This window comes from Geotrypetes seraphini, chromosome 1 (assembly GCF_902459505.1).
Source record: "Geotrypetes seraphini chromosome 1, aGeoSer1.1, whole genome shotgun sequence".
In the NCBI taxonomy this organism is placed as follows: Eukaryota; Metazoa; Chordata; class Amphibia; order Gymnophiona; family Dermophiidae; genus Geotrypetes; species Geotrypetes seraphini.
This window is the reverse complement of record NC_047084.1, coordinates 117,329,314-117,343,115: the sequence shown is the minus strand read 5'-3', so window position 1 is coordinate 117,343,115 and position 13,802 is coordinate 117,329,314. Positions and strand designations below refer to the sequence as shown.

At 37.6% G+C, this 13,802-nt stretch overlaps 1 protein-coding gene across 1 annotated transcript in view; it reads right to left on the bottom strand.

Moving 5' to 3' along the window:
* Nucleotides 1-3,375, bottom strand: part of LOC117352678 (B-cell differentiation antigen CD72-like) — a 76,305-nt gene extending 72,930 nt beyond the window's left edge. Inside the window, exons 1-2 of the mRNA XM_033929255.1 lie at nucleotides 3,280-3,375; nucleotides 3,081-3,188 (exon numbers count right to left, since the gene is read on the bottom strand). Of these exons, the coding sequence (XP_033785146.1) occupies nucleotides 3,081-3,188; nucleotides 3,280-3,358 (187 nt within the window). The 5' untranslated portion in view covers nucleotides 3,359-3,375. The remainder of the gene's footprint in view (nucleotides 1-3,080; nucleotides 3,189-3,279) is intronic.
* Between the last annotated feature and the right edge of the window lie 10,427 nt (nucleotides 3,376-13,802).

The window sequence follows — 13,802 nt, the reverse complement described above, 5'->3', positions numbered from 1 at the left end:
GACAGTGCCCTGTAATTAAAGAGAGAGGAATGACCTCAAATAGTGCTGTAGCAGGGGTCTCAAAGTCCCTCCTCGAGGGCCGCACTTCAGTCAGGTTTTCAGGATTTCCCCAATGAACATGCATGAGATCTATTTGCATGCACTGCTTTCATTGTATGCTAATAGATCTCATGCATATTCATTGGGGAAATCCTGAAAACCCAACTGGATTGCGACCCTCGAGGTGGGACTTTGACACCCCTGCACTATAGAAATGATCAGTAGTAGTAGCAGCTAGACAGAGAACAAGAGCCCCACAGTTTACATAAAGGGAGAACTTCAACTATGCTGCAGTCTTCTCATTCAAGAAATCTGCTTCCAGCTTGGCTGAGGTAGGATTTCTCTATTATGTCAGGTAAGATTTGGGTCTATGCGGATGATACCAAAATCTGCACTAGAGCAGTGGTTCCCAACCCTGTCCTGGAGGACCACCAGGCCAATTGGGTTTTCGGGATAGCCCTAATGAATATGCATGGAGCAGATTTGCATGCCTTCACATATATTATTTGCAAATCTCACTCATGCATATTCATTAGGGCTAGCATGAAAACCCGATTGGTCTGGTGGTCCTCCAGGACAGGGTTGGGAACCACTGGACTAGAGTAGACACTCCAGATGGTGTGAATCACATAAAGAAGGACCTAGCGAAGCTTGAAGAATGGTCTGAAACTTAGCAGCTAAAAGTTAATGCTATGACATGCAAGGTCATGCATTTGGGGCTGTGAAAACCAGAGGGAACGATACAGTTTAGGGGGTGAAGAACTTATGTGTACGACAGAAGAGCGGGACTTGGGTGTGATTGTATGTGATGACCTTAAGGTGCCCAAATAGCTTCAGAAGGTAATGGTGAAAACTAGAAGGATGCTGGGTTGCATAGGGAGAGGTATGGCCAGTAGAAAAAAGGAGGTATAAGACTTTGATGAGACCTCATTTAGAATATTGTGTACAATTCTAGAGGCCACACCTTCAAAAAGATATAAAAAGGATGGAGTCGGTCCAGAGGAAGGCTACTAAAATGGTGTGTGGTCTTTGTGATAAGGTGTATGGGGACAAACTTAAAGATCTCAATCTGTATACTTTGGAGAAAAGGTGGGAGAGGGGAGATATGACAGAGACGTTTAAATACCTACGTGGTGTAAATGAGTATCAGTCAAGTCTCTTTCATTTGAAAGGAAGCTCTGGAATGAGATGGCATAGGATGAAGTTAAGAGGTGATAGGCTCCGAGAAATCTAAGGAAATACTTTTTTACAGAAAGGGTGGTAAATGCGTGGAATAATCTCCCAGTAGAGGTAGTGGAAATACAGACTGTGTCTGAATTCAAGAGGGCCTGAGATAGGCAAGTGGGATCTCTCAGAGAGAGAAAGAGATAATGGTTACTGCGGATGGGCAGACTAGATGGGCCATTTGGCCTTTTTCTGCTATCATGTTTATATTAAAATATCTTCTTTACTCAACTGCTTAAATTGTTTTCTATATATCCATTTTTATTTTTCTGGAGTAGCCTGGGGCTCCCTTCCTCCCCTTCCCACGATCATCCTGTCACCAATTATATAGCGTGACAGAAAAAGTACTTGAAAGAGGAAGTGACTTACAGTAATTCAAATTCAAAATAACTCTTTCTGAGTGTACACCGCTTTGATAGCTTTCAGGCTTGCAGATGGTATATAAGAAATAAAATAAATAAGAGATTATGGAAAGGAAGAGGTGTGAGGGGCTAAAATGCTTCCAAACTCTTGCAAAGGCCATGACGTCTTCCTTCTTATCTCTGTTTAATGTGGTTATTGCAAACTGTTCTGATGTATCTTGTGAATGAAGGATACTAATCAAACCTCTGAATAAACTAATCTGCATCATTATTCAGCCCATGGCAGTCAGCAAGCATTATTTAAACACAGACAGCTACAGGCTGAGTTAAACCCATATATCCAGTGCCAGTACCTGAACAGCAAACGGGGCACAGATAGGACAGGATTATACGCAGTCTTACCTACTCCTTGGGTTTTGGCCCGGTACTAGGGACCTGGATTGGCCAAAGTGAAAACGGGCTACTGGGCTGACCCAGTAGGGCTATTCTTATATTCTTACTAGCCACTGCCACTATTCTCTGCTCTGGATTTCTCCAGCACTATCTGAATAACGCTGGCAGTAGGAAAGGATAATCAGTGCCTGTGGTGTATTAAGGGGGAGGGGGGGTGGCGGTCCGCCAATTCCCTTCCCTGTACCATTCCTGGTGCGAGCAGTAACCCCGTATCCTGCTATTGACTCTTCCTCTGAAGTCACTTCCTGGGCCTGCACACCTGGAAAATGATGGCAGAGGAAGAACCAATGCTGGCGTAACAGGTTGGGGGTTATGCTCGCACCAGAAATGTTACATAGGTACGGGGGAAGGAGCGTGTGGAGGTGGGGGAAGGAGCGCCTCTCACCCTCACTACACCCATTGATCAATGCCACTGTATATCCTATTGACCAAGAGTTAACCGGGCAGAAATCTCTCCTGCCAGGTTCACATGCTTTAAATATCAACTCCAATGAAACTAAATGAATGTCTCTAGAGAGGGAGGAACTCAGTGTTATCTGTCCTTCCAAAAAGCTGCAATATTGGGTCGCACCAATACTCAACTCGGCCCAGTGCCCCATTTTCAACAGTGGCCAGCCTAGGTCACAAGTATCTGGCAAGATCCTAAAAAGTAAGCAGATTCCATGTTATCCACCACCAAGGATAGAGAGTGGCTTTCCACAAGCCCTACCTGTTCTGCAGGAATGAATCGTTCCAAACGCACTATCACAGGACACTGCTGTCATGACAGGAGTAAGGAGGCACTGAAGCTTCGAACGAAAGGGACTCCAGCTAGGGAGATCCCCTTTGGGGTATAGGTCTGCAATGATCACTCACAGAATGCAAATAATTGCCTTCAGTGTGGCATATTGAGGAGAAAGGAGACCACGGAGAACCTAAAGGATGACTCAATGCAAAGCAATGTCCATTTTGGACACAAGCTTCCAATCAGATATCACGATAAGAATACACGAAGAGCCTTACCTTCTTTCCCGGTCCTGGCTGGTTCAGGGTTTGCCTTAAATTTTGTAATCTGTGGTCTCTGTATATTTTCATACGTGATCTCTCCATCCTCATCCTCCGGTTCAGAGCCTGGAGACAGAAGAGCATCGTTACCTATAGATACCTTTGAAATGGCGGGAGTGTCTTCTGTTGAAGGGGAAGGAAGAGGAAAACCCGTTACCTGCCTGCCGAGGCTCAGCGCTTATGGGTTTCTTAGCATTAGGCACAAATTTTAGGTCAGCGTAAGTCACATCAGCCATCTCCAACACAAGCACAACCTCACTTCACTGTGCTCAGAAAGAGGAAGTTGAGGTGGTTTTATCATACAAAAAAGGAAGTTTGCTGTCATTTATCAATTTTTATTTTTTTTGCACAAAAAGTCCCAGGGAGCAGATGTGCTTAGTAGAGCAAAAATTAAGAGACACGTCCAGTAAATCTGCTCATTTCAGGCTGCTTTATGATTTCTGTGCTGCCAAAGTAACAAACGTTATACTTGACCTTGGATATCCTACGTTACAATCTCCAGGTTTAACAGATACAGTGAGCAGGTCAATGTGAGTGGACAGGAGGTTTTCACTGGGGTACGGAGAACTGCAACTTGGTAAGACAACATATTGCATAGAACAGAGGGAAGAAGAAGAAGAATTTTATTTTTTATATACCGCCAAAGCCATGAAAAGTTTGAGGCGGTTTACAACAAGAAGCACTAGACAATCAGCAAAGAGGTCAACAATTCAAAGACATCTATACAATCTTATATAATGGAAGAAGTAGAAAGCTATAAAGTTCTTAAGGTTAACGGTTGAATTTGCAGTTACAAATCGATTGAACAAACTCGTTTTTATCAATTTTCTAAAATTGAGTGATAACGTTACTCAGCCAATCGTTCCACCCACTCAATAACTCCACCGGGACAGGGAGCCCCTCACTCACGCTCCATTCGGGATAAGACCTAATGCAGTGTCTTTCAAACTGGGCCATGGCACAGTAGTATGCCCTGAAGAGATTCTGGGTGTGCCACTAGACACCCCAGAATTTTAATTTATTTTTTCAAATTCCCTTCATAAGTATACATTAGAATAAGAAGTGCCTCCGCTGGGTCAGACCAGGGGTCCATCGCGCCCAGCAGTCCGCTCCCGCGGCGGCCCATCAGGTCCATGACCTGTAAGTGATCCTTTGTCTAAAACATGTACGTTGCGTACGCAAGAGTCTGTCAATGTTTTGAGCGTCTGTGAGCGTAAGGATGCAACACCCAAGACAAGCATCGGTCTTTGACGTGATTGGTCCTTGAAAACTAATGGCAAGTCATTTTAGTTTTGGTATTTATGCAGTCGAGGCTTTGTTACCGTTTGGATCTTCTTATCTTTACGAGGTTGGATTTTCAGCTCTGACAGAAATTAAATAATTTTTTAAAAAAAGAAAGCGACTGCAGAGGGTGATTGATGAAATGTGTGTTTGCTTGTCGAATGTCGAGTTGCGTTTTGAGTTAATTTGCCCTCAAAAACAAGCACATCCATCGCATTGATTGGCAATTCTAGGCTATCTACTTTAGTTTCACCGTTGTTACAATTACTCACACATAGCGTAAAGAACTTTAAATAAATAACTCTCAAATGTAGGCCCCCTTTTATGAAGCCGTGTTAGGCTTTTTTAATGCTGGCTATGGCAGTATTTGTCTGAGGCTCTTATTTTTTTTTTCCCATTATTTTTTATTTTCAAATTTTACATAAAGTGTACAAAATATTAAAATACAATTGATAAATACATAGTATCACTTTTATATCTAATACATTATATATATAAATTTGATTTTCCCCCTCACCCTCCCCCCACCCTTTTATTACTTTAATATAATATTTTTAATTTTCAAATTTTACAGAAAGAGTACAACATGTTAGAATACAATTGATGAATATTCAATAACATTTTTATATCTAATACATTATGTTCTAAATAAATTTTATCCCCTCTCACTCCCCCCACCCTTCTATTACTTTTCATTCATGCATTACATATTGTAACATATTATAACATATTATGTAGAAATTATTTTCCTTACCCCCCCTCTATGTGCGTCATAAAAAAGATCCTTAAAAGAAGAAAAGAAGAAGAAAAATCCTACTATTTATTCATTACAGTATTTTGTCAATGGCCCCCATATTTTTATAAATTTAGTATATGTCCCTCTTTGTATTGCTATTGTTCTTTCCATTTTAAATATATGACATATTGTATTCCACCAAAATGTATAATTTAAGTTGTTATAATTCTTCCAGTTGTTAGTTATATGTTGAATGGCAACCCCTGTCATAATTAATAAAAGCTTGTTATTTTCTGGTGAAATTTGACTTTTTTTTCTCATCATCATTCCAAATAATATTGTATCATATGATATTGCAATATGATTTTCCATCAATTTATTAATTTGTGGCCAAATTGAATTCCAAAAAGTTTTAATATAGGGACAATGATACAATAAATGATCCAAAGTCCCTGGTTCTAGATTACAGTGCCAGCATTTATTGGACTTAGAACTGTCTAATTTTTGCAAACGTGTAGGGGTCCAAAAAGCTCTATGTAATAAAAAGAACCAAGTTTGTCTCATAGATGCTGACACTGTACATCCCATTCTCCAAGACCAAATTAGTGGCCATTGAGATGCATTAATCTGATGTCCAATCTCAATGCTCCAAATATCTCTTAGACCATTTTTTGGTTTTTTATTCAAATATCCAGATATTAATTTATACCACAATGCGGCTTGATGTCCTAGGAAGTCTGCTTGAAAACATAAGAACTTTAAACTATATTGATTTATCAATGTTTTCCATTCAGGGAACCCAACCTGAATGGCCTGCTTCAATTGCAACCATTTAAAACTTTGTGTTTTATTAAGACCAAATCTATGTTGCAATTGTGAAAAATCCAGCAGTTTACCTTCTGAAATAACATCGTCTAGAGATCTAATGCCTGCAATAATCCAGTTCTTCCAAAGGATTTGAGCTCCGCCAATTTTGATCTTGGAGTTTATCCATATAGATTGATTAGTTGATTTGTTTATTGGGATAGGTGTTAATTTATCAATAAATCTCAACGTTTTCCAAGTATCCATTAATATTTTATTTTCTATGTATCTTCTAGGTATGTTAATACTTGGTAATTGAACTAAATTTAGGGGAAACATAAGGCGCCATTCCAAATATAACCAATCCGGTGCATTATCCATAAGTTCTGGGAGGATCCAATACATACCCTGACGTAGAATATAGGCTTGATGGTACCTATAGAAATTTGGAAAATTTACCCCTCCCTCCTTAATTGATTTTTGTAAAGTTACTAAAGCTATTCTAGGTGTTTTACCAAGCCAAAGAAATTTTGTTAAAATGCTATTGAGCTTTTTATAAAAGGACCCCTGAAAATAAATAGGTATCATACTCATTTGGTAGCAAACTACAGGTAACATCATCATTTTAATAGTTTGAACTCTTCCCCACCAAGAAATATGTAATGGGTTCCATTGTTCACATAACTCCGTAACTTTTTTTAATACATATTTTTCATTCTCTTTTACAGTATCTTCAATTGTATTTTTAACTTGAATGCCAAGATATTTAAATCCTTCTTCTTTCCATATGAATGGAAAAGTATCAAATAATCCTTTTACACAATGAACATTCAAGGGTATAATTTCAGATTTATTCCAATTAATTTTATAACCTGAAAATTTACCAAACTTATCAATTAATTCCAATAAAGAAGATAAGGTTGACTCTGGATTTCTCAAATAAAGCAAAATATCGTCAGCATAAGCCGAAATTTTATATTCCATATCTGAATATGGAATACCTTGTATCTCCCTCGTTTGCTGTATTGCTAACAATAAGGGTTCTAATACAACATCAAATAACAAAGGAGATAAAGGACAACCCTGTCTAACTCCCCTCTGCAATTGAAAACCATCAGATATCTTATTATTAATATTTAGTCTTGCAATCGGGAAGCTATACAAAGTTTTTACCATTTGTATAAATCCAGAACCTATACCAAACCATTCTAAAGCCTGATACATAAAATTCCATTCTACCCTATCAAACGCTTTTTCTGCATCCAATGAAACTGTAAAAGTCGGTTCATCCATTTTTTTTGATAAATTTAACATATGAAACAATAATCTAGAGTTATTAGAGGAATGTCTTTTAGCAACGAAACCCGTTTGATGCATATCTATAATATGTGGGAGAGCTTTGGCTAATCTCAAAGCCAAAATTTTTGCCAAAAGTTTATTATCAACATTTATCAAAGATATAGGCCTGTAGTTTGAAACCAAAGTAGGATCTTTATTTGGCTTAGGCAAAACAATTATTATTGATTCAGCCATAGTACCTTTAATGTTACCTTTTATAAGTTGTGTCTGATATAAATTTAGTAAATATGGGGAAAGGATATTTTGAAATGTTTTATAAAATTCTACTGTATAACCATCACCACCTGGAGCGGATCCAACTCTAAGAGATCTCAATGCTGTTTCTAATTCTTTTAATGATATAGGTTCATCTAAACTCCGTTTTATATGATCAGGAACCTTAGGTCCATTAATTAAATCTAAAAAAATTTTTCCATCTTTTTGTCTCTCCAAATAAGGCTCGGAAGAATACAGGTCCTTATAAAATTTTAAAAATTGTTTTAATATTATATTTGTTTGATTTGTTATTATACCATTATCGTCTTTTATTCCATTAATATTAGTTCTTCTTTTTTTTGCTTTAAGATAATTTGCCAATAATCTCCCCGCCTTATTAGAATTTCCATAATACACTGTTTGCTTGGAAAACAAATCTCTTCTTATCATTTTTGAAGTTAATTCATTATATTTATCTTTTGCTTTCAAAAGAGCTTGTAAAACTTCATATTCCCATTTACTTACCAATTTAGCTTCTAATATTTTTATTTCTTTTTCTAATTCTATATATTGTATTTTAATCTGTTTCCTAATAAAAGCTGAATATGATATAATATTACCCCTCATAGTTGCTTTAAATGCATCCCATACATTCTCAATAGATGTATCCTCCACTAAATTTATTTGAAAGAAATCGTTAATTTGTGTTTTAAAATTTTCCAAAAATTTGTCATCCACAAGCAATGCATTATCAAATCTCCAAAGAGGTCTACCATTCTCTAATTGATCTAATTGTAATTCTATCCATACTCCCGCATGATCCGAAATAATAATAGGATCTATGGAAGCTTTAATCACCTGTTGCACTTTATTTGTTGAAACAAAAATATAATCTATTCTTGAAAATGATTTATGAACCTGTGAACAAAATGAAAATTCCTGATCATTAAAATGAAGAATACGCCATATATCTTTCAAATCACATGACTGAACCAAATTATCTAAACCTAAAGATTTAATACTTTTACCTGGTTTTTTATCCAATAATGGATCCATTACAGCATTAAAATCTCCAGCCACCACTAAATTAGAAGCAGCCAGTGGTAATAACATATTCTGTAACTTTTTAAAAAATTCTGATTGATTCGAATTAGGGGCATATATATTAAACAACGTCAGGGTATCATTTCCCATACCTATATCAATATGTATCCATCTTCCATGTGGATCTGAATTTTTTACTTTAATCTTGGCCATACATTTTTTATTTATAAGAATTGCTACCCCTGCTTTTTTACCTTCTGCTGGAGCAAAAAAACATTCCTTTACCCACCCACCCGATAGTTTCTGTGATTCCTTTATACTAAGATGGGTCTCCTGCAGACAGTAAATATCCGCATTTTGCTTTTTTAAAAATGTTAATACTTTTTTCCTTTTGATTACGTGATTCAGGCCATTGACATTAATAGAATATATCTTAAAAGACATTATACATTTTAATACTTCTCATTATAATCTTCTTCTCTCCTTCTTTCATATTTAGAATCCAAAATATGTTTTTCACGACACACATATTTACCCCTAAAGTATCTAATCCCTTGTTTATTTTTCCCTTAATCATTTTAGTAAATACTCTCATTTTCCCTCCCTTTCCCACCCAATATAATGGCTGCTTAAGGATACACATTGGAACTGTAACCCGAACATTCTCCTCCCCTCTAGGCAATCAATACTCAATCAAATTCCCCTTCTATCTATCTATATTAAGCTTTAATTTCTTTAGTCATTTTTTCATAACTTTTCATTAATGTATCTTTATCCATTTAATAGTTTTTAATTTATATTTCCTTAGTATTTTTATTTACATCATAAAATTTTATCTTAAACATATATTTAGTATTTTATCAATGTTTTTCCTATATCTTGCTCTTTCTTTCTTATAAATTTTTATTGTCTTTTCTTTGTATCATTTTTCCTTTCTTCAGATATTTCAATATTTCATACTTTTATAATTTTTCATAAAGTCATCAAAACCCATCTTAATGTTTTATGTTAAAATATCATAGGTTCTGGTTTAGCAAGAAAAGCTTTCAATTTTTCTGGATCCTCGAAATACAGGGATTTATCTCCAGATGATACTCTCATTTTTGCCGGATAATATAGACCGTATTTAAAACCTTTTTCTTTTAGTTGAGGTCTCATGTCTAATAGTCTCTTTCTTTTATTTGCTGTGTTTTTAGCAAAGTCCGGCAAAAACCATATTCTGGATCCTTTATAATTTAGATTTTTGTCTTTCTTTGCAGCATTTAATATTTCTAATGCTTGTTGGTATCTAAGCATTTTGAAAATTAGCGGTCTTGGCCTGCCTTTGTTTTCTACATTTTTAACTGGGATTCTATGCGCCCTTTCTATTTCAAGTGGTTGTTTCAAGTCCAGTTGTAATATTTTTGGAATTAAATTTTCTAGAAAAAGGATAGCATTTTTTCCTTCTAAATTTTCTTGTATTCCAAAAAGTTTAATGTTTTTCCTTCTTCCTCGATTCTCATAGTCTTCCAGTTGATCTTTCAATTTATTCAATTCCAGGCTGTCATTTTTGCATCTATTTGCTTCACTTTCTATAACCTCCATTTTTGATTCTAATTCAGTTGTTCTTTTGTTATTAACTTCCATTTGTCTGTGGATGTTTAATATTTCTTCCTTCATTTCAGACATATTGGTTACAGTTTCCTTAAGCATTTGTTTGATTTGTCTTAGTTCTTCCATAACTTCTGCTTTACTCAATATGTCAGGTTCTTCAGCAGGAAGTGGGATCTTGCTTGGTGTTATTTGATCTTGTTTCTGTCTTTTTGCAGACGTACCAGCCTCATTTTTGTTTTGTCTGGTGGTTGCCATTTTGTTGTTTTTCGTGGAGTTTACTTTTTCACAGATGTTAGATGACACAAAAATCTCTTTAAGTACTATTCCAGTAGTTTTATCTTTAATATCTTACTTGTCCACAGTCTTTATATTCAATGACTCGTCTTCAATGCTATGTTGTTGAGGGAATAGCAAACTTTTTTTTTTTGGATCTCTTCCTTCAGGGTTCCTGTACCAGCTCTTTACCCTCTTCAAAAATGGCAGAGGAGGTCTATTTCAATCTGCCTTAATTTCAGACTGACAGACACTGTCCTCTCACTCAAATTAGTTTAACTTTAGGAAGCTTTTATCTTTTTCCTTTTATCTTCAGCTTGTTCAATGTTAGTTTACCTTGGTTCTCTAGTCTCTTTTTAATTTTATTTTTCGTTCAGCTCATTGAAAATCTCTTCCCTCAACACCATGTCACTATCAGCATTTGAGAATTAAAGGCACTTTTTTTTCCCTATATTTTGCCAGTGAGGAAATATCAAATTTTCTTCCTGTTTCAGTTTCTTACATAGTTACAGCTTTGACAGCACTAGTTTTAAATCGGCATTGAAATTTTCCTCCGTTGGCCAATTTAAATTTTTCAGCTTGCCCTCACTGTCTCTCCATATCAGCACAGAGAAAAGCCGGTAGAAGAAGTAATTACCTTCCCCTCAGCCTCTCTTCAGTGTCGGCGGCCTTTTTAATTTATTTCCTTTGGTGTGTCTATAAAATTCAATATCTCATCGCTCTGAGAAAGCTGCAACCCTCTGACAGTTCAAATTTTCAACAGCCACTTCTCAACACTCGAACACAGGGAAAAGTCGGCAAACAAAAAATCTCATTTTCTCCCTCCAGATCTTCTCCCAACATCAGTGGCACCATCAGACTGTCTCCGTTGATAGATTTCCCCTTCCTTGTCAGTTATCTGCCCCGATGCCGCGCCGAGGAAAAACAAATAAGAAATTAGCTTCAGGCAAAGGAACAGCCGACCCCCCAGGGCTCCGACTCAGCTTCGATCGGAAAGGGCTGCCTCAAACCGCCACAGGAAGTCAACCGACAACGTCTCCACACTGGGATCGGTCCTCCCCTTTACTTTTTTAACGTTAATCAGTTTAAGTTTTCTTTAACAGCTCTCCTTATTACCATGCCGCATCTACACACAAAAAAAAACTTTTCTTCGTTGGCCAATTCAAATCTCTATCAGTCTTCACTCATTGTACCGCCGTTTCAGCACAGATAAAAGCCGGTAAAAGATTCAGTTACCTCAGCTTTTCTCGATGTCGGCGATTTGATGTCGGCACTCCGGCCCTTCAGTTGTTATTCTCACAGACTTCAAGTACAGGTTTAAGAGGGTAATATCAACATTATTAATAATTATTTTTTGATGAAATCTTCAAGAAGGGTATAATATTTTTTATCTTCCGTTGCCTAGATGAAGAGGAGCTTCGCGATTACACGTCCATTCGTGTTCGCGTTAAGCTGTCTGAGGCTCTTAGAAATTCTGTGAGCGTCGGAGCTTTTACTGCTGCAGCTGACGATAAAAATGCATAACATGGCTTCATAAAAGGTGGGGGGGGTAATTTTTTTTTTTTTGCAATTTTATAATTTCAATAATGTGCTGCGAAAAACATTTGCTCCATTAAGTGCAGGAGCTAAAAAGGTTTGAGAGACACTGACCTAGTGGGAGGGAGTGGCATGGTCAGCTAGCGTCCACTGTGTCTCTCCTCCCTCCCCCGCAGCAGTCATTCAGTACAGAAGAGCAGCCAATAATCTCGTACCCTCAGGTGACTCTTCATGCCCTACAGCCAGAGCAGAATTCAGGCAGAGGCAGGTAAACTAGGCACATGCCTATGTTTAGAAGAGGCTCTCTCAGATGTGTTAATTCACTGGCTCCCAAGGCAAAACTTTGCTTTGGTTAATCAGCTGTTGAGAGAGAGAAGAATGAGGCAAAGGGGACCAAAAACATAGAAACCTGATGGCAGATAAAGGCCAAATGGCTCATCCACAGGATCCACTATCTCCTCCTCTCCCTATTGCCTAAGGCTCTTAACATTTGCATCTCCTCTTCCTATAGGCTAAGGCTCTTTACACCAGCATTGTGAGGTCATAGAGCATTATGGTTATAGAAACATGATGGCAGATAAGGTCCAAATGGCCCATCCGCAACATCCGCTATCTCCTCCTCTCCCTATTGGCTAAGGCTTTTAACATTTGCATCTCCTCTTCCTATAGGCTAAGACTCTTTACACCTGCATTGTGAGGTCATAGAGCTTTAGGGTTATAGAAAGATAGAAACCTGATGGCAGATAAAGGCCAAATGGCTCATCCGCAGGATCCACTATCTCCTCTTCTCCCTATTGGCTAAGGCTCTTAACATTTGCATCTCCTCTTCCTATAGGCTAAGGCTCTTTACACCAGCATTGTGAGGTCATAGAGCATTATGGTTATAGAAACATGATGGCAGATAAGGTCCAAATGGCCCATCCGCAACATCCGCTATCTCCTCCTCTCCCTATTGGCTAAGGCTCTTAACATTTGCATCTCCTCTTCCTATAGGCTAAGGCTCTTTACACCTGCATTGTGAGGTCATAGAGCTTTATGGTTATAGAAACATGATGGCAGATAAAGGCCAAATGGCCCATCCACAGCATCCACTATCTCCTCCTCTCCCTATTGGCTAAGGCTCTTAACATTTGCATCTCCTCTTCCTATAGGCTAAGCTCTTTACACCTGTATTGTGAGCTCATAGAGCTTTATGGTTATAGAAAACATGGCTTTTTATAACATCTGACACTTGTTTTTCAAAGGTCAGTTGATAATCAACCCAAATTCCCAGATATGTAAAACTTTTTACCCATGGGATATTCTTTCTAAAAATTTCAACTTCCAAATTTGGTTGTATGTAATGTCCTATAATTCAACAAGACACACATTTCTCAATACTCAGGACTAATTTATGGTCTGCTAACCATTGGGCAATTACTATGAGTCCTTCTTTCAGTAAATATTTATTTATTTGATTCAATTTATATCCCATCCTCCTCAAGGAGCCCAGAACAGGGTACAGGGCACAAAACAATTAGCAACAGGGAACGGATGTCTAAGGCAATAGGGTACCGTGAGGTGCGTATAGTTCAGTTGTTCTGGATTAACAGACGTGGAGCCTGAGGCATGCACAGGGAGAGAATCAGTTGCATATCTATTAAGAATCCTGTGGTTTGGGAGTAACCGCCTGACCGCTAGCTTTTCTTGAGGAGTCAGGAGAAGAGGTGCTTTTCTAAAGCTCAACAGTCCATCAATATAATATATACAAATAAATAGAAATAATTTACACTGGCTTTTACTAAACCACGGCAGAGTTTTCTACCACGGGCCACTGAGGTAAATGCTCCAATGCTCAGCCCACTGTGGAAACCTCTGCC